The sequence below is a fragment of the Galeopterus variegatus genome, unplaced genomic scaffold, assembly GCF_000696425.1.
Source record: "Galeopterus variegatus unplaced genomic scaffold, G_variegatus-3.0.2 Scaffold1500, whole genome shotgun sequence".
NCBI classification, from domain to species: Eukaryota; Metazoa; Chordata; class Mammalia; order Dermoptera; family Cynocephalidae; genus Galeopterus; species Galeopterus variegatus.
In genome coordinates, this window is record NW_007727611.1 from 415760 (window position 1) to 436971 (window position 21212).

At 40.7% G+C, this 21212-nt stretch overlaps 1 protein-coding gene across 1 annotated transcript in view; it reads left to right on the top strand.

The window, feature by feature from the left end:
- Window positions 1–21212, top strand: part of ARFGEF2 (ADP-ribosylation factor guanine nucleotide-exchange factor 2 (brefeldin A-inhibited)) — a gene marked incomplete at its 3' end in the record, with an annotated part of 69681 nt that overhangs the window by 26413 nt on the left and 22056 nt on the right. The window contains exons 7-19 of the mRNA XM_008577373.1: window positions 3720–3788; window positions 5849–6000; window positions 7737–7867; window positions 9055–9289; window positions 9896–9995; window positions 10762–10901; window positions 12311–12419; window positions 13262–13445; window positions 15274–15385; window positions 15915–16120; window positions 19485–19569; window positions 19672–19843; window positions 20442–20593. Of these exons, the coding sequence (XP_008575595.1) occupies window positions 3720–3788; window positions 5849–6000; window positions 7737–7867; window positions 9055–9289; window positions 9896–9995; window positions 10762–10901; window positions 12311–12419; window positions 13262–13445; window positions 15274–15385; window positions 15915–16120; window positions 19485–19569; window positions 19672–19843; window positions 20442–20593 (1847 nt within the window). The remainder of the gene's footprint in view (window positions 1–3719; window positions 3789–5848; window positions 6001–7736; window positions 7868–9054; window positions 9290–9895; window positions 9996–10761; window positions 10902–12310; window positions 12420–13261; window positions 13446–15273; window positions 15386–15914; window positions 16121–19484; window positions 19570–19671; window positions 19844–20441; window positions 20594–21212) is intronic.

A 21212-nucleotide genomic window follows, 5' to 3' on the forward strand; every position in this document is an offset into this window, starting at 1 on the left:
GGGTTGCGATCCGTTGCCGGACACGGAAAAAGACAAAAAGGTAAAAAAAAAAAAAAAAAGGAATTTTATTTTTCTGTTGACAAAAAGCAGCAGAAGAAGTAGTCTCAGGCTGACACTAGATAAAAATGGCAAGTGCACTTCACCTCTTCTGACTTGTTTCTGACACAGCCTGCCCTAGAGGGAGTAAACCACATTGGCTTCTCAGCTCATTGGTTTACAACATTTCTATCAGCTGTGTAATGGACATGTAGTTGGGGACAGTAAGCTGCCTAATGTGTCTCTTCTCAATAAACAATTGTTTTCCTATTAAAGAACCATATTGGAGTATGGCTGGAATATGACAGCAAAAAGCTTTGCTCCCTGGTTTTTTCCTTTAGTATTCTTACCTCTTATCACTAAGTGCCTGAACATTGGATGCAACCAAACCCTAGTTTCTAGGAAATAAGTGTGTCACACTTTATTGTCACCATGTGTTTACATTTGCCCCTCTGATTCCAGATCTTCCTTCTCCCACTCTTTTTTTTTCCCCTGGCACTATAGTATACAATAGAATTTACTTATTTATTATCCCCAGCTAGCATGTAAGCACCACGAGGATGGGGATCTTTGTTTTAAACAGTGTTGTGTTACAAATACCTTTAACAGTGCCAGACACATAGGCACTCAGTTTGTTGATTGAATGCATGAGTGAGTCCATCTTATTGCCCCACTTACCCCACCCCCCTTGGTCCCTACTTAACTGGACAGAGAATAGGCACCTGGGAAGAACATGTCTCAGACTCCTATTTCTTTTTTTTTTCCATTATTCTTAGCATGTGACTTCCACCCTCAAGGTCACCTTATGGTTTAGGATGCTGCCATGTGGTTCCAGGCAGGAAGGAAGAGGAAGAGGGTAGGACTAAAGGACTCCCTGCCAGCTGAGTCCTTTTTAAAGAGGAGCTGATGGAGTTTGGATGTGATGTCCACTCCAAAACTCATGTGGAAATTTGATCTCCAATGTGGCAGTGTTGGAAACTGATTGAGTCATGGGGGCAGATCCCTCATGAATGGATTAATGCTCTCCCTGGGGGAGGAAGGGTAGTGAGTGAGTTCTCGCTCTGTTAGTTCCTGCGAGAGCTGATTATTTAAAGGACCTCGGCACCTTCTCTCTCTCTCCCTCTCTCCCTCTCTCCCCCTCTTTCCCCCTCTCTCCCTCCCTCTCTCTACCTCTCTGTCCCTCCCTCTCCCTCCCTATCCCTCCCCCTTTCTCTCTCTCTCCCCCTCTCTCCCTCTCTCTCTCTCCCTCTCCCTCTCCCTCCCTCTCTCTCTCTCTCTCTTTCTCTCTCTCTCTCTCTCTTCCTCTCGCCATCTGATCTTCTTGTACCCACTGGCTGCCTGCCATCCCAGAATCGTAAGCCAAATAAACCTCTGTTCTTTATATATTACCCAGTCCCAGTCTCAGGTAATTCTGTTATAGCAACACAAAACGGACTAATACAGGAGCCTTTCTGGAAGCTGTTGCCATCTATAACTTGGCTTATCTTATATAATTCTCATAAGATTCTTGCTTACTGATGAGGGACCTGAGGCTTGGGGGGTTATGTAACTTAAATCCCCATGTTGGAAGTGGCAGAGTGGGGACCTGGACCAGGCATGCTAGCTTCAGAACTCTCACTCCTGGTAACTGTGCTTAATTTACTACCACAAGGGAACATTTTCTCTCTGATGTTCTTAAAACACTGATGTTCTGGTCAGTTTCCCATTTTTTCCACCCTTGACAGATGTATTATTTTCCTACTCACTGTATAGTAACAATACCAGTCCAAGTGTGATGGCAACTGGCACTTAGCTTCAATGGAAGGGAGACAATTGGGAGTGATGAGGACTGAGGCAATAGGGCATCTGCAGAGTTCATACCCTGGCTGAAGAGGGTATTTTCTCCTGGTTCCAGCCAGTTGCCATGTGTCGTTTTTTGTTTAATAGAAATCATACCTGGCTTTTTATGAGTAGTATCTTGGTTTTTAAATGTTGGCAGTTAATTCAAAAGTTTTAAAAAGCAGTGCATAGGCTAAACAACACAGACTTACAGGCCAGATGTACCTGCTGGCCACCACTAAAAAGTGGTCTAACTCACCACTCCTGTAGCTTCTCTGATAAAATGCATCGCTGCTTCTTGGGTGTTAAATGTGAACAAGATGCTGTGTACCAGGTACCTTGGAATGTATGATACAGATTAGAAACTCACCATAATTTTGTTAAATTATGGCATCAGAGAATGTTGGAACTGGAAAAAAACTTAGAAACATCTAATCATATGTTTACCAAATCATTACATGATTTTAGGTGGATAACAGGTGAATAATTTTTGCTTTAATAGTTACACATTTATTTCAACATGCATCAGAACATATAACTAGTATACTGAAACTGTTATTTGGTGGATTTTAAAGTTATAGAGCATGGTTAAATATATATGTCATATATAATAGCATATAATATAAGCGGTGCATGGATATGGCAAAAATTATGAAGGTGGTATGAGAATGACTGAAGTTTGGGTAACAATAATCTAGTCTAAATCATCCTTTTTAGATGAAAAATTGAGTTTAAGAGATTGTGGCCATGGCTGAGGAGTTTCCTAATTTCCATTTAATTTCTTTCTTGCCCTCTTAGAAAGCATATAACATCAATATTTCCCTCTTAAATTTATTTAGCCATTTAGATAGGTATGGTGTGTTAAGTGCTCCATGGAGGTGAAAATTCTTAGCGCTCTTCTCCAAGACCTTATAGAGCAAGCACAGAACTCATAAAAACAGTGGCTGGGTTGAAAATCCCCGTTAAGGCAGAGTTAAAAGAGTTATTTTGGTTTTGTTTATTTAAGGTGATAGCCTTTTTGGTCAGCGTGATGTTTCATAAATCAGAAATGCTTACTTCTAAAAGTCTAGTCAAGAGGTGTTTACTTTATAAATTCTTTCCCAGATCTAGTTTTCTAAAAAAAAAAAAAAAGGGGGGGGGGCCGAGCCCGTGGCGCACTGGGGAGAGTGCAGTGCTGGGAGCGCAGCAGTGCTCCCGCAGCGGGTTCGGATCCTATATAGTGATGACCGGTGCGCTCACAGTGCTCACTGGCTGAGCGTGGTGCGGCCGGTCTCAAAAAGGACAAAAAAAAAAAAAAATGAGGTGCTGAACCTCTTCCACTTAAACAGTTAACAATTTGAAGAATAATTTGATTTAAGTTTAGTAAATCCTCAACTGTCACATTAGAAGTCTCATGCTAAACTCTGGGTTTACAGCATGGGGAAAGTGAAGCAGCAGAAGGCAGTCATCTACCAAGGCTCCTTGGTACTCAAGGCGAATGCACAGGGGAAAGTTCCATCTTTTGTTCTGCCAGGCACCCTCACTGGATAAAATCCAGCTCCTGCCTCCAAGTTAGTGGTGGTGGGGAGGACCCTAGGCTGAGCATCTGGGACTTAGGAAGGATGAGAGTACAAGTCAATGGGGTTTTAGTGTTCCACAAAGAGAAACTTGAAAGGAGAGCAGATGCTGCCTAAAGGTTTCCAGATTTGAGGAAGTCGTCTTCCATTGGCATGATCAGATTTGGCCTCGGGAAGTCCTTATTTGCACCCGTTGCCTTCTGAAACATAGCTTTAGAGGAACATTGCCATAATCATCTTCTCCCCCTTCCTTTCTTTTTCCTGGAAATACCCACATGTGTGTGTTTATGTATTTGGGTGTGTGTGTAGGGGCTGATGATGGAGCCCAGGAGGTGGTGAAGGACATCTTAGAAGATGTAGTCACTTCTGCTGTTAAAGGTAAGAACCAAGGACAGTCCAGCCTTTCCTCCTACCTCACTTGTCCAAAAATGTCTGCAGCCGTGTATTTTAGTGGTGGAATTTCTTCTTCCCTGCCCTGTAACTCATGGCACGCATGGAAACTGAGTCTGCCCATGTCTGTGCATCGTTCATATGGGATATTTAAATGACTTGTTTTTAGTGACTAATTTTATTCTACTTTGGGTTGGGTTCAAAGAACACTGACCATGTTAGGGTTGGGTGCTCCACTTTGAGACACACAGGGCCACTCCATATACCTTCTAGATCAGGGTCATCAAGGTTTTTCCAGTAGTGGACTTGAGCCCTGAGATTTGTGTCCGTTGCTGCTGAATTTTCATGGCCAGCCATTGATGTGTAGAGGGGACAGTCCGCATGTCAGCAGGTGTCTGGTGCACGGGGAAGCTTTATTCATTTTATTTTATTTTTTTTTTTTAACAGATGACCGGTAAGGGGATCCCAACCCTTGACTTGGTGTTGTCAGCACCACGCTCACCCAGTGAGCCAACCGGCCATCCCTATGTGGGATCCGAACCCTTGGCCTTGGTGTTATCAGCACCGCACTCTCCCGAGTGAGCCACAGGGCCGGCCCTATTCATTTTGTTAAACTTCCTAACTTCCTCAGTTTCATGGTATGGCTTCAATGAAATTAAACTTGTATAGCTCAGAATAACTATTAGATGATATTTTTTCTTTGTTATGTAATGCTAAGTATTTTTTAATGAAATGTGTTTCAGTTATTTATGTGCACACATCTGCACTGGAACATGATTTTAAAAATTAATTTCTTACTGAGGTCATGATTTGAAAGCCACTTCTCTAAGCCCTATCCTTTTGTCAATTTAGGGTACCATAGAGCTATATATAAATTCCATTATTGGGGCCAGCCCGGTGGCGCACTGCTACAGTGTGCTGCTTGGGAAGCGCGGCGGCACTCCCGCCGAGGGTTCAGATCCCACATACAGACCGGCTGCTCACTGGCTGAGCAAGGTGCGGGAGCAACACCGAGGGTTGCGATCCCGTTGCCTGTCCCGGTCCGGTACGGGCACAACACTGAGGGTTGCAATCTGATGCCAGTCACGAAAAAAGACAAAAAGGAAAAAAAAAATTCCATTATTTATTTAACTCCTTGTAAAAATGTCTTCAAAATGGGGCTGGCCAGTTAGCTGAGTTGGTTAGAGTGTGGTGCTAATAACACCAAGGTTCAGGGTTTGATCCCTGTGCATCCAGCTGCCAAAAAAAAAGCAATAAAAAAGAATAATTTTATTTCATACCTTTAGATTTGTTTCTGGGGTTTATACAAGAAGTCATCACATAATGAGTGTTTGTCTTGTTCACTGCTGTATTCCCCAGCCCCTACCCCAAAGCCTGGCACATAATAGGCAGTTGATAAATATTTGTTGAATGAATATATGCTTTGTAAAACTATCATTGAAGACCGTGCTCATTAAGTTGTTCAGTGCCCCATATATATAAAGATCAACGTCATAAATTCTTCTTAGAGTTTCATTGTTCTTCTTAATCATCAGATATACTTTCCTTCATTAAATAATGAAATCTTTTTAATTCTTTCCCTTTTCACATGGCTGCCAAGAAGCTCAGGTCTGCATTTTTCTGTGACTAAGATTTTCTGTCATAATTGACTCTTCTTCTCTATTTCCTACATTAATGGCCCTTTAGAAAATATGTGCTTTTTATGTTTAGCTGTTTCTAATCTTTTTCAAATGTGGAAGGAGGTAGGCAGGGCTGCTGCATCATGCAATTCTAGAGGCACCTTTGACACAGATTGCAATGAATGAAGCCCCCTGGAGTGATGCATTGCTGTGGCCCTGGCAGTGGGTCTGTGGATAATAGCCCCAGGCGAAGCTTGAGGACCACTTTGGCCAAGGCTTTTCCAGTATTATGTCAATCATGGGCCAGTGGCACTGGAAAAGGCAAAATAACAACACCTGGGAGGTTTTGTGAATAACTTCTTGTTGGTGTCAGGCAGCCTTTTAGGATAAATACTAACTTGGCAATGACTTTTGCACTTGTGTTTTAAGAAGCAGCAGAAAAGCAGGGTCTGACAGAACCTGAGAGGGTCATAGGTGACCTGGAATACCAGGAATGTGCTGTTCCCCCAGGAGTTGATGAAAATTCACAGACCAACGGGATAGCAGATGACAGGCAGTCCTTGTCGTCAGCAGATAATCTGGTATGTTGGTGATCATCTGAAGCAGATTCATTTCCATTTTTACTTTTTAAGAAAATGCAGAGTTAAATCTCTATCAAAAGAAGTGAGTAAAATATAGCAAGCCCTATTCATTTAGTTATTAGTCACATGGTCCTGGCCTGACATTCTTTGTATTAGCAGGTTCAGTCATTGGTACATGCTAATGTCAGTTATATAAAACATTGTTATTAAACCTTGTTTCTCAGACTTTTAAATACATAAATTAAAAAATTTAAATTGATATTTTCTTGCTATTTTTCTTTTCTCATAAAATAATATACATTCATTATAGAAAATATATTTCTCTATTTCTCCTTCTCTATATTGTTAAGTCAGTATATATGGGAAAGTCATCCATAATCACAAGATTTTTTTCACCCCCCCAAGAACCAATTTTTGTCCCTTTGGGATTATATCATCCCCATTAAGAATGCACTTACAGGGACACACTTAAATCCAGACAAGGGACTCATGTCTTATATATGAGGCTGTGACTTGCTTTGTTCATTCAACACTATGTCATGGACATCTTTCCGTATCAGTATGTATGAATCTTACTGAATTTTTTAATGGCCATGTAAAATTCTGTATTGATTACCATAATCTATTTAACCTATTCTCTATTAGGTTTTTATATTATTTCAGTTTTATCATAGGAAACAGTTCTATAAATGAACATCCTTATAGATAAATCTTGGGCACATCCTTAATTCTTTCTTAAGGATAAATTACTACAAGTGGTATTGCTGGCCCAAGGACTGGAAGATTTGAGGCCTTTGATCCTTAACACCAAATTAGCTTTGCAGTAAGGTGCTACTAGGCACTACTAGCCCACCTTTAGGCTATCAATGCCCATTTTCCCACTCCCCATTAAAACTGGGGAGCATTTATTCAAATCTTTGCTAGTCTGCTAGGAGGAAGATCCTGCCTTACTTATCAGTTATTCAGGTTTACTTGTCATTTGCATTTCTTGGTGAATTGCTTATTCATGTTTTTCCCTGTTTTCCACATTTCCTTAATAAATTATGAGAACTTTTGTATGTTGAGGCTTTTAATCCTTTTTGTATGTTACAAATATTTTTATTTAAAAATTCCTTTTTTGAGGGCCTGCCCGTGGCTCACTTGGGACAGTATAGTGCTGATAACACCAAGGCCACGGGTTAGGATCCTTATATATGGATGGCCAGTTAGCTCACTTGGGAGAGCGTGGTGCTGATAACACCAAGTCAAGGGTTAAGATCCCCTTACCAGTCATCTTTTTTAAAAAAATAAAAAATAATAAAATAATAAAATTCCTTTTTTGTTTTTAAATGGTTTTTTTTTAAGTAAAGAGGTTTATTTTAAAATACTTATTATTTTTCCCCCATTTATCCTGCAATCGTAATCTTAGAAATACCTTTTTACCCATGCTAATGTAATTACCTTTATTTGTTGTAGGGTTTTTTTTTTAGTTAACTGTTGATATTTGTCATATTAAACTATCCGTACCAACTTTTTGGAGGACAAGGAACATGGTTTTATAATTGTTGTAATGACTCCCCTGTAGTTCCTATTTTGCCGTGTTCTCCCCTCCCCCACATCCCCTTACCTCCTTGTTGAATAAATACAAGAATTTAAATTTCTGTGAGAATTACATTTCTTTTTTTTTTTTTTTAAAGAGTTATCCTTTTGTTTTGGCCTTTTTTTTTTTTTTTTTTTCTATTTGTTTCTAATCTTAGGAATCGGATGCCCAAGGACATCCAGTGGCCGCTAGGTTCTCTCACATTCTGCAGAAGGACGCCTTCCTCGTGTTTCGCTCCCTGTGCAAGCTGTCCATGAAACCCCTTGGTGAAGGCCCCCCAGATCCAAAGTAAGCAGACAGCAGTTCTTGGCCATCTACAACCTAGTGACCCAGGAGCACATGGTGTACTGTGTTTCACCCTCACTTGTTCCAAGAAGTCCCAGTGCCATATCCCCTTGCTGGTGTGGGATGGTTTGCAACTTTCAAAAATCACACAGTCCATATAGTCCTTTCGTATTGAATTGTTTCTATATCCCCTCCAACCAACATTGTGCCAGTTTTGCTTTTTTTGGTTTATGTGTTAAAACAATTAGTATATTGAACGTGTGCCCTCTTTTTACTAAATAATGGATTTAATCTCCTGATGTGGGGTGGGGAGGGGCAGGATGCCTGTAAACCTCAGTTCCTTGCCCCGCATGGAAATCTCTGCTTTGTGGATACAGATTTAAGTCCCACATTCAACCCTGATAAGCCAAGCTTTGTTTGCAGTAGACAAACTACCACAAGAATGCCAGGGCTGTGGAGCAAAGAAAGCAGAGGCTTCGGAGCCAGAGAGAGGTGCATTCAGATCTTGACTTCTCCACTTTGAGTAGCTCCTTGGCTGTATGAGTTACTTAACCTTATCTGAAAGATAGGAATATGGAAAATCACCTTGCAGGATTGATCAAATGAAATGATACAGGTGTTGTCCTGAGCACAGGGCCTCGTACTTTATAGAAAAAAACTATTGTTACTATCATTATTATTACTATTAGTCATTAATAATAATTCTCAACTCTTTTATTGTGAATGCTGCTGGTATTATGATAACCATTAGAAAAGTGGTTCATGAAAATTTTACATTTCTTACCATCCGTGAACTTAGGGGTTAGAGTGCAGTACAGTTATGAGGCAGGTGGATAAAGAGAGATGTCTCAGCCTCACATGAATGATGTATAATAATTGATTCTGTCAGTTCAGTTGCAGAACTGGCTCTCCAGAGTCAGTTGACACTTTGCTTCTGCTGTTTTCTCTTCTTCATGGTAGGGAGAGACAAAAAGAGTAGGAGTTGGCAGCTCTTGTTTCAAAGGGCTTGAAGCTTCCAGGAGGGCCACCTCTTGCCATCTGCCCTCATTCTGCTGACATTTAGGTGCTGTTGCTTATTCTTAACTCAGTGGCTTCTAAGAAAATTCTGCTAACTGGTAGAAGGGCAAGGCCTTCTCAAGAAACATACCATTTTACCTTTTAGCATCACCACTTTTCATTTTCTTTGCCAGATCCCATGAGCTGCGTTCCAAGGTGGTTTCCCTGCAACTACTCCTCTCCGTGTTGCAAAACGCTGGCCCAGTCTTCCGGACTCACGAGATGTTCATCAATGCAATCAAGCAATATCTCTGTGTGGCCTTGTCCAAAAATGGCGTCTCTTCAGTGCCTGATGTCTTTGAGCTCTCTCTCGCCATATTTCTTACTCTTCTGTCAAACTTCAAAACACACTTGAAAATGCAGATAGAGGTACGGACTCCAAATTTATTTTTTTTATTTGATGACCTTCAGACCAGATGAGTAAACTGCTGGTGGCATAGTCACCAGAACTGTAGTCACACTGCCTACTTGCTAGCACCCCAGAGAGGAGCTTTTTGAATGAGAGAATTTCTGTTCATAAAGTCACTGCCCCCAAATCTTGTACATCCTTCGTGTTGACCAAGTTTAAACCTTGTGGTCTGTGTGCTGAGCTCAGCCCCCCACAAACATGTTTGTTTGGTCTGTAAATTGTTTGAAATAATTTGAATTTGTTTCCCAAATTAAGAAATCATGTTTTTCATGAAAACCCAGATTTCTGGTTTCTGTCAAAAAAATCACAGCATAGGTCCTGCATTTCCATATGCAGCTCTGGGTAGGAGCCCAGCAGCAGCTGTCCCCTAATGGGGTGTTCCCTGCCAGCTGTCCCCTCCACTGTGGTCAGGATTCCGGTGCTCTTCAGTAGTGCGGGTACACCACTCTTTCCTTCCAGGCTACTTCCCTCATTATAGGTTCTGCCCGGCCTCTAAATATTTTGGAGTTTTTGAGCCCTAATTGAACCTGTTGATTGGTGTCCTTCTTTGTCTTCCTGTCATCTAGGTCTTCTTCAAAGAGATTTTCCTGAACATTTTAGAAACCTCAACAAGTTCTTTTGAGCATAGGTGGATGGTCATTCAGACTCTAACGAGAATCTGTGCAGGTATTTGCACTCTGAGGGCGCTCATCCATCGACCTGATCAGAAATGCTTTTGATGCTTTAATTTGCCAAAGCTCAGATTAAGACCTCTAACTCCTCCTTTTAGAGTTTTAATGAAGTGTTGGGAAAATCATTCCCTAAAACTCTAATTCTAACCTCATGATTAGTCCTGCCCCACACTCCTTTTGTAGAGGATGAACAACTCTGGCTGGTTTGCCCAGGACTTTCTACTTTTAGCACTGAAGGCCCCCATGTACTGGAAACCCCTAATCCTGGCAAATTGGGACACTTGGTCACCCTCCCTACAAGCAGAGTGCTGTTTGTTAATCACAGGGCCTGAGGTATAGGTTCTGCCAAGCCTTGATTGGGTGCTAAGGAAAATTTGGATTCACCTTACACCATACAATTGTGTGGCTTTAAACTGAGCATCTCACTTGTCTGTCATCAAATGTAATTTCATAAGAGTGACACAACTTTAAGAGGTGGATTGGGTAATAGTTAGCCCCTTTCTTGATGAGGAAAGAGCCTTAGAGAAGTGGAATGAACTGCCCAAGATTTCAGTTAGTGTAGACACAGGCCTAAAACCAGATGTAACCCCCCGCCTCAACTTCCTAGTACTTCCAACATGTATTTCCTGAGTGAGGTGTGGCCACCTGAGTCTATAGTTCACTAGGAAAAATTTTTAGCAAAGAAATAGCATTTAATAAGAAAACATAACTGCTATTTGTCTTTGATCAGAATTTCTAATACTCATGTGTTATTTTGCAAGATGCCCAGTGTGTTGTGGATATTTACGTCAACTACGACTGTGATTTAAATGCTGCTAACATTTTTGAGCGTCTTGTAAATGATTTATCCAAAATCGCTCAGGGAAGAAGTGGACATGAACTGGGAATGACACCTCTACAGGTAAAAACACTGAGGACATCGATTATATTTAAAGTCCATTCATTTCTTTTTTTTGACCGGTAAGGGGATCGCAACCCTCAGCACGGTGTTGTCTGCACCATGCTCAGCCAGTGAGTGCACCAGCCACCCCTATATAGGATCCAAACCCATGGCTTCGGCGCTACCAGCGCCACACTCTCCCGAGTGAGCCACGGGCCTGGCCCTCATTCATTTCAATAAACACTTATTGAGTGCCACCATGAGCCAGGCTCTGTTCTCAGTGCTAGGGATACAGCAGTGAACAAAATACAAATGCACATTTGCGAACCCGCACTTGCGAATGCACACAACTCCTGCCATCATGAAACGACAATAAAGAAGTAAATTGTCAGGTGGTGGTGATAAGCACTACAGATAATAATAAAGTAGGGATAGCTGAGGAGTGTTGGAGGTGGGGGTATTGTAATTCTTAATGGGGTCATCAGGGTGGTTTCCCTGAAAAGGTAACATTTGAACTAAGACCCATAGGAAGCAAGTTCATTCTGTCACCTTTCTGAAGATAGTGTGGACAACAGGATCCTACTCTCCATTACAGGCAAAGGAGATTACCTTGTCAGAGTGCTCACAAAGAAAATAGGATCCTTAACTTAAAGGTTCTAAATGAATTGGTCAGAGGGTCTGTGAGCCCCTTGGGATTTTGTGTAGAATTTTGTTGTGTGGGCATTTTTCCTAGAAGGTCATAGTTGTCATTAGATTCATAGAGAGATCTGTGTTGCCTGAAATGCATTTTTTTAGATTATCTCCAACTTGTATTTAATTTCTTATTTAAGAAATGCTACTTATTTTGAAACTCAGTATTTTTATTTACTTGCAGGATGAGCCTCATTTTTTTATTTTTTTATTTTTTTGGCAGCTGGCTGGCTAAGGGGATCTGAACCCTTGACCTTGGTGTTACACCACCACATACCACATGTAGGGTGAACCTTAAAATGGAATGCATTTGTGGGTGTTTAGGGGATAAGTTGTATCAAAAATCATTCATTGGTACATAATTCAAGGTTCTTCTATCTTTTTTCAGGGTCACTGGTTAAGATGTTATTTTAAAAAATAAAGAATTTTTATTTTGATTTACACAAACAATGAGTGAGAACTTTCTTTTAAAAATCCTAATAACATTGTTTGTTTTAGGAAAGCACACATCCTATATTTTTCCCGGCGGGATGTTTGTAATGAACACCTTTAGATATGTCTAGGGTTTTTGCAATGTACCCTTAATACTTACATCACCCATTAGCTTTTCCTTGGATTTCATCCTTAACAGTGCCAAATGTCAGTGATTATCTCCTATCCTCACAAGATCTGCTAAGAGCCCTATAGGTTTCTGTTCTTAATTTTGTAAGTCTCTGTGTTACGTCCCTTCTGTCCTTTAGGAGCTCAGTCTGAGGAAGAAAGGCTTGGAATGCCTCGTGTCCATTCTCAAGTGCATGGTGGAATGGAGCAGAGACCTGTATGTGAATCCCAACCACCAGACCAGCCTCGGTGAGAGAGTGTGGTTGCCACCCCCACCTCCATTCATAACAGGCCACCTCCAACTGCCAGGAATAGTTGTCTTAGAATTGAGCAAAACATTTTAGCTTGCAAAATACCTATAATATTTTAAAGCTTCTGCTTTTTTTTTTTTTTAAAAAGATGACCAGTAAGGGGATCTTAACCCTTGACTTGGTGTTGTCAGCACCACGCTCAGTCAGTGAGCAAACCGGCCATCCCTATATAGGATCCGAACCCGTGGCCTTGGTGTTATCAGCACCGCACTCTACCGAGTGAGCCACGGGCCGGCCCAAAAGCTTCTGCTTTTTAATCCATCTGGAATTTGGTGAGCAATAGTGTTAAGTTGTGCCTTAACTTCATTTTTCCAAATGGAGAGCGAGTTGTTTCAGCGTTTTTTTAGCAGTCTCTCCTTCCCTCACTGATTTGAATCATCACTTTCATGTTACATACCAAATTCTCCTATGTATGTAAGTCTGTTTCTGGATTTTCTGTTCTGTTCTATTGATTTGTCTGTCCTTGCACCAGTACCACACTTTTCAGATTATTAGAGTTATATAAAAAATTTTGATAGCTGGTAGGGAAAGTCCTCCTATTGATTGTTCTTTAAGCATCTTGGCTGTTTTTGCATTTTTACTCTTTCATGTGAATTTTAGAATTAGCATGAAAAAATAAGTTATTAAGTAAGGTGTCTAAGGTTTTATGCTTATGATCCTTATAGTACAAACCTGTTGCTATTATAGGTCTGGAAAAGGGAACCCTGAAGCCAGACCTAGCTGGGCTATGTCTGTGTCCCATTTACTTATTTGGTTTCCTTTGCTTTTGTGTAATTGCAGGTCAGGAGAGGCTCATGGATCAGGAAATGGGAGATGGGAAAGGCCTTGACATGGCAAGACGGAGCAGTGTGACATCCATGGAATCCACGGTGTCCTCGGGGACACAGACAGCTGTTCAGGATGACCCGGAGCAATTTGAGGTCATCAAGCAACAAAAGGAAATCATTGAACACGGCATTGAGCTGTGAGTGTGGCTGCCACGCTAGCACAATCTCTTGGGGCCTCTGACAAAGCCACATCTCTGGGATCCTGGGATTGTCTCCTAAAGGGGAAATGCCTATTACGGAAGGCCGGTGCTGGCACTTGTAGCTGAGCCTGATTGAGCCAAGGAGAGGGAGTGAGTGAGCATGTGTGCACACGTGCACTCGCATGCGAGAGAGAGCTTTAACACTTTTGTGTGGTTGATGCAGCTGTTTTTTTTCCTCTTCTGATGAAAAAAATGAAACCAGTTTAGATAATACAGAAAACTATAAAGCAAGAATATAAAAATCCCTCACAAAATTACTACCTGGAGGAAATCATCATCAGTAACATTTTTTTTCCAACTATAGTTTATGAAAAATTTCAACATACAGAAAAGTTAATATTTGCTGTTTTTGTTTTATCTACGTATATATTTCTCTGAGCCATTTGAAGGTAATTTGTAGTCATCATGATACTTCAACCATACATCTTTGAAAAATAAGGACATTCTCCCATATAACCACAGCATCGTCATCACCATCGTTGGTAAATCTTTATGTTTCTTTCTAGTCTTGCACACACATAAACACATACACAGTCTTATATCCTGTTCAACTATGGAATGTTAACTTAGCGAATTCACTTTATTTTAAAAGTTGAAATTACAGGACTCTCTTAGGAACTGAAGTATTGATCGCTTCATTTCCACTCTCACCTCCCCCAATATATTCTCCCTACAGCAGCCAAAGGAGTCTTTTAAAAACATAAATCTTGTCACAACCCTGCCTAAAATCATTCCATGTTTCCTATTCTGCATCTGTCTCTGGTCTCCCTTACTGACCTAATCCCCTGCTGATATTTTTGAATCACAGTATGCGTTTTCAATCCCTTGACCACCTCCAGCTCCTTCCGCCATGGTGCCCTCTGCTTGAAATACTCTTGGCTCTTTTTCATCCCTCATACTTGGTAAAACATATCTTCCTCAGTGAGGCCTTCTGTAACCACACTATCTGAAGGTCCCAAGTTGGTCTCTGTCCTTGCCCATGTTCATGTCTTTCATGACCCTTGCCAGTTTGTGTTTACATGAATATCACTCTCCATTGCAGGGCCTGGTAAGTAGTAAGTTGAAAATATACATTAGTTAGCTATGCCTTCCTTTAGCAGGAAATACCAAATAACAGTGCTTAAACTATGTATTTCTCTCTTAAGTAAAGGAAATCCAAAAGTTGGCAGTCTAAAGCTGTTATGGTGACTCTTATGGACATCAAGGATCCAGGCTCCTTTTGTGTGTCTGGTTCACCATGCTGAGCACCTAATTTTCATCTTCAGGGTTTTCTCATGGTTTAATATGACTGCTGGAGCACCAGCCATCACACATATATTCTGGAGAAGAATAAGAGGGAAAGGGCAAAAAGAGTAAAACTCCCACCTGATTTAGCTTTGTTTAAAGATCCTTCCTACAAATACCCATACTATTTCTGCTTGTATCTCACTGGCTTGAACTTTGTCACGTGGTCATACTTATTTAAGGGAGGCAGGGAAATGTAATTTTTATTCCAGGTGATTGTGTGTCCGCCTAAACATGTAGGGTTCTACAAGTGTTGGAGAAGGCGAGAATGGACTTGGGATGACAACCAGAAGACCCTGTTATAACTGGGTCAGAAATTGAAGGTAGAATTTGGAAAAATTACCAGGACACATAGGACCTTTCTAGCTTATGTGATGTGATGGCTTGTTCGTGTTCTATAGTAATATACCTCCAATACCAGTTTTTTCTGTCCTCCAGATTTTGAAATAGGCAACCTCTGTCCCATCTCTTCCTGAAACAGGTTCAACAAGAAACCCAAAAGGGGCATTCAGTTTCTCCAGGAGCAGGGCATGCTGGGAACATCAGTTGAAGACATTGCTCAATTCCTGCACCAGGAGGAGCGTCTGGATTCTGTAAGGCTGGGGGTTTAGCACTTGCATGTGAGTTCTGTCAGGTGATTCTAAGCCCCTACCAGCTTTAACCTCGAGGTTGGCTGAACCTGAGTGCAGTGTCTATTGTCCATGCTCTCATTTCAGCAGTCCCACTTATCCCTTTGGCCAGTGTTGTAGAAAGCTCTTTGCTGGAATAAACTAGCCTCTTGACAGGTGGTTGCATATTTGGTGGAATAGTGTCAGTGCTAGAAGAGTCCCTTGACTGCCAGAAACTGTCTGACTACCTGTGTGCTGCTAACCTCCCTTCTGAGTGTGTATTATCATTCCCTCCATGTGCCTCTCTTGTGCCTTCTCTTCCTTGGTCCATGGAGACAGACTGGATCTGGAACAGTTGAATGGGTGGGCAGCTCAGGGAGTTGCCCAGCTGTTCTAGTAGTCAACCTTTTCTGGGCATTTAGAGCCAGGTTCTGATTCCCCCCTTTGGATGGTGTCTTTTGCTGTGGGTTCATATTTGACAATTTCTAGATGTGAGCGAGTGTGTATGTTTCAGACCCAAGTAGGTGATTTTCTGGGAGACAGCACAAGATTCAACAAGGAGGTGATGTATGCCTATGTGGACCAACTTGACTTCTGTGAAAAGGAATTTGTCTCAGCCCTGCGGACATTCCTTGAAGGTTTCCGCCTACCTGGAGAAGCCCAGAAGATTGACCGGTTAATGGAGAAATTTGCCGCAAGATACATAGAGTGCAACCAAGGGTGAGCACACTGTTTAAGTCCCTTGCACATCATCTTTTTCCCTTCTTCAGACCACTAATCTTAATTTGGTTGGGGTTTGGGTTTAATCTTTCTAAATCTGTGCCAAGTACATTCCTTGAAGGTTTCCGCCTACCTGGAGAAGCCCAGAAGATTGACCGGTTAATGGAGAAGTTTGCCGCAAGATACATAGAGTGCAACCAAGGGTGAGCACACTGTTTAAGTCCCTTGCACATCATCTTTTTCCCTTCCTCAGACCACTAATCTTAATTTGGTTTGGGTTTGGGTTTAATCTTTCTAAATCTGTGCCAAGCTATGAAAGTTTTGTTCACTACTATGTGCCAGGCATTGTGCTAAGGGATTATCTCTTGTAAGACCTCACAATTTCATTTGTGTCCCCATTCTACAGACAAGGTAATTGAGGCACAGAAAGGTTAAGTAGCTTGCCCAAGATCACAGACCTAAACCCCAGGCCATTAGCTGCTATAAAAGAGTAGTTTTTTGTTTTGAGAGGAGGCAGTTGGTCACCTCTTCCCTAAACAGAAACAGCCTTCTGATTTAATATATGCGGTAGATGTCAAGAATTTTGGTTTTTCTTTGATTACATACTGATGAGCAGGTTAAAGAAATGGCTATGTAATAGATAAAAAAAACCCACCAAAGTACATGATTTTATTTCAGGGCCTTTTTTGATGGGTGGTTCCTGTTTTTGTAGGAATTGCAAATAAAAAAGGGAGCTAGCCTTTATTAAACATCTCAGCCATGCCACAGGTTTTACATGTATTTCATTTACTTAATGGTAAATGTGAGAGTAGTATCCCTGTCTTACAGGTGAGGAAACTGAGGCTCTGGAATATCAAGCATCCTGTCCAGAATTAATCAGCTAATAAGTAGTAGGGCCAGGATTGAATAGGATTTGTCTGTCTTAGCAGCTCATGCTTTTTCCACTGAATGTGAAATTAAAGATGTCTGAATATACTGTGAACACAATGTGGAAATTGTTCAGTGGAAACAGTCTGACAACAGTTTTGCTTCTTAAGTCAATTTGCTTTTCGTATTAATTGGTCCTAATCCTTCAAGTGTATGGCAAGCTGTCCCCAGGAGATGGCGTGGTCAGCAAGGGCAGCATCGGGTCCTTTTAACCAAATGGACATCAGAATTCTCTGTGAAGACATAATCGGATGTTACTTACTATAAACATATCTCCTGTGTGGACCTGGAGGCTTTGGTCTGTTTTCCTTGGTCAGTAAACATGNCATTCCTTGAAGGTTTCCGCCTACCTGGAGAAGCCCAGAAGATTGACCGGTTAATGGAGAAATTTGCCGCAAGATACATAGAGTGCAACCAAGGGTGAGCACACTGTTTAAGTCCCTTGCACATCATCTTTTTCCCTTCTTCAGACCACTAATCTTAATTTGGTTGGGGTTTGGGTTTAATCTTTCTAAATCTGTGCCAAGTTATGAAAGTTTTGTTCACTACTATGTGCCAGGCATTGTGCTAAGGGATTATCTCTTGTAAGACCTCACAATTTCATTTGTGTCCCCATTCTACAGACAAGGTAATTGAGGCACAGAAAGGTTAAGTAGCTTGCCCAAGATCACAGACCTAAACCCCAGGCCATTAGCTGCTATAAAAGAGTAGTTTTTTGTTTTGAGAGGAGGCAGTTGGTCACCTCTTCCCTAAACAGAAACAGCCTTCTGATTTAATATATGCGGTAGATGTCAAGAATTTTGGTTTTTCTTTGATTACATACTGATGAGCAGGTTAAAGAAATGGCTATGTAATAGATAAAAAAAACCCACCAAAGTACATGATTTTATTTCAGGGCCTTTTTTGATGGGTGGTTCCTGTTTTTGTAGGAATTGCAAATAAAAAAGGGAGCTAGCCTTTATTAAACATCTCAGCCATGCCACAGGTTTTACATGTATTTCATTTACTTAATGGTAAATGTGAGAGTAGTATCCCTGTCTTACAGGTGAGGAAACTGAGGCTCTGGAAGATCAAGCATCCTGTCCAGAATTAATCAGCTAATAAGTAGTAGGGCCAGGATTGAATAGGATTTGTCTGTCTTAGCAGCTCATGCTTTTTCCACTGAATGTGAAATTAAAGATGTCTGAATATACTGTGAACACAATGTGGAAATTGTTCAGTGGAAACAGTCTGACAACAGTTTTGCTTCTTAAGTCAATTTGCTTTTCGTATTAATTGGTCCTAATCCTTCAAGTGTATGGCAAGCTGTCCCCAGGAGATGGCGTGGTCAGCAAGGGCAGCATCGGGTCCTTTTAACCAAATGGACATCAGAATTCTCTGTGAAGACATAATCGGATGTTACTTACTATAAACATATCTCCTGTGTGGACCTGGAGGCTTTGGTCTGTTTTCCTTGGTCAGTAAACATGTGACCCAATTAAATCTCATATTAGAATGCAGACCTTCCATTGTATACTTCAAAATTTCTCCCTTTTCTATTAGGGGCAATATGGACAGACCATGCTTTTGTCTTTCTCTTCTTTCCTAAGGCAAAAAAAGTCAAACTTCACCCACATGTTACTTAGTATTTCTATTTATTATTATTGATTATTTAGTATTCCTTCATGGACAGACCATGCTTTTGTCTTTCTCTTCTTTCCTAAGGCAAAAAAAGTCAAACTTCACCCGCATGTTATTTAGTATTTCTATTTATTATTATTGATTATTTAGTATTCCTTCATATTTCTACAGTTATATAATGGATAGGTGTGGTACAGTATATCCATACAATGGAACATTATTCAGCCTTAAAAAGGGAAGGTGAATCTGACACATGCTAAAGCATGGATGAACCTTGAGAACATTATGCTAAAAGAAAAAAATGTAATGGATAATATCAGCTATAAATAACTAATAACTAAACAGTTTTAGTCATCTGTATATCCAGTGCCTAGCATGATGCATGGCATAGAATAAATGCTCTCAGGAACAGGACTAGGTTGAGGCACATGAGACATTTTGCATGCAAAATGTGAGGAGGTGCCCACTCTCAGGGTTGGGCAAGTGCCAGCTCAGCACCTGAGCATGAGGGTCTCCTAACATCTTAAGCTCACTTGCCTCACCCTAGTCTTGGCCCTGGATGTTCCTCAAGGGTCTTTCTAAAAAATTCACTTGAAACTGCTTTATTCAAAGAAGCCTAGAATCTGACATTCTTAATTAGCTTTTTCTACCCTCTGGGTCATTAATTATTGTTCAGTGATGAATGAAAGCAAGAAAACTGATTTGGCATCACGTGGAATAATTAGCCTGCTTTTAGAGAAGTTTGTAACCATCAGCATTGTAGCTTCCCAGTCTCATTGCCATGAATGTTCTTCATATCTGGAATCTTTTCTTCCAGGCAAACTCTGTTTGCTAGTGCTGACACTGCATATGTCCTAGCATATTCAATTATTATGCTAACTACAGACTTGCACAGTCCTCAGGTAAAATATTTTAATGATTTATATATTGTAGTAGCTAAATAAGTAGCTTTATTTGGGCAATTTGATGGTTTCAAAATTGTTTTTAACTTTTTTTAATTTCAGGTAAAAAATAAAATGACAAAAGAGCAGTATATTAAAATGAATCGAGGTATCAATGATAGTAAAGATCTACCAGAAGAATATCTCTCAAGCATCTATGAAGAGATAGAAGGCAAGAAAATTGCAATGAAAGAAACAAAAGAGCATACGATTGCAACCAAATCTACGAAGCAGAGTAAGGTCTAATGCCAAATTATTTCTATTCTAATTTTTGAGTGTATCAGAGTGCATGATTAAGCACTCTAGTGGTAAATTTAATTTGCATATCTAGATATATGAATAGGAAATGTGATGAAATTAATTATGATTATGATACTTCTTTCATAATATCACTGTCTTGCTAGATTTGTGATTAGGAATAAGAGGGAATTTAAAATATAATCAGAGTTTAATTACCAAAAAAAAAATGTTCCTTAAAACTTTGCTTTAATTCCAGTGGTGATTGTGCTAACCTTGATTAGAAAGAATTCTGTTAGTTAAGGCCTCTGTGAAGCTATCAGTTTCTTTGTTTGAGAGGCAGCAGAGTGTAGTGGTTTGGAGCACAGGCTCTAGAGCCACACTACCTTGAGTCAAGTGCCAGCTCTGTTGCTTATTAGCTGTGTGACCCTGGGCAAGTTACTTAACCTCTCTGCCTCATTTTTCCCATCTGTAAAATGGTAATATTTGTAACTGAGTTATGAGATGGTTCGAAGGATTTGTGAGTTTATCACTTTCTTTTGATACAGTAACTGGCATGTAACAAGCACTGTCATCCTGCTCTTCCTTCTTGGTAGGTGTAGCTAGTGAAAAGCAGCGGAGGCTGCTGTATAACTTGGAGATGGAGCAAATGGCAAAAACAGCTAAAGCTCTGATGGAAGCTGTGAGCCATGCCAAAGCCCCATTTACAAGTGCCACTCACTTGGACCACGTCCGGCCAATGTTCAAAGTGAGTATCCTGAGGAGTTAGCATGTGGTTAAGCTTGATTCTAGAGTTGGCCAGCTGGAAGCTGACTGGGGAGACTATAATTGTAGAGATATAGAAGAGGAAAAGCCAGGTCTGGGTGCTTCTGTCTGAACATAACTAAAGTGAGTCCTTCTCGCTTGTCCTTTGGTGATGCTGGGAAAGCACCAGCACTGGCCGTGGACTCTGCCGTCAGAATGTCTGGGTTTAAATCCTGGCTTTGTCAGTTTGTAGCTATGTGATCTTGATTCAACCTCTCTCTCTGTTCATCATCTGTAAAATGAGGACAAAAACAGGGTTGCTGTGAGGACTGCTGGGGGGATTGAGTGATTTGATAATTATTCAGGCAAAAGATAAAGGCATAGTTTTGTTGGGATATCTCACCTCAGTGGCCTCAAGGTTAATTTATCAGATGAGATTGGGTAAAAGAAAAAGATAAAAGCCTGAGGTCTCTTTATTTTTAAAATCTAGAAAAGATAATCATTCTATATACATAGCATGTCATTTTTTTCTAAGATGTTTTTTTTTTGTTTTGTTTGTTTGTTTGTTTTTGTCTTTTGTCTTTTTCCGTGTCCGGCAATGGATCGCAACCCTCAGTGTTGCC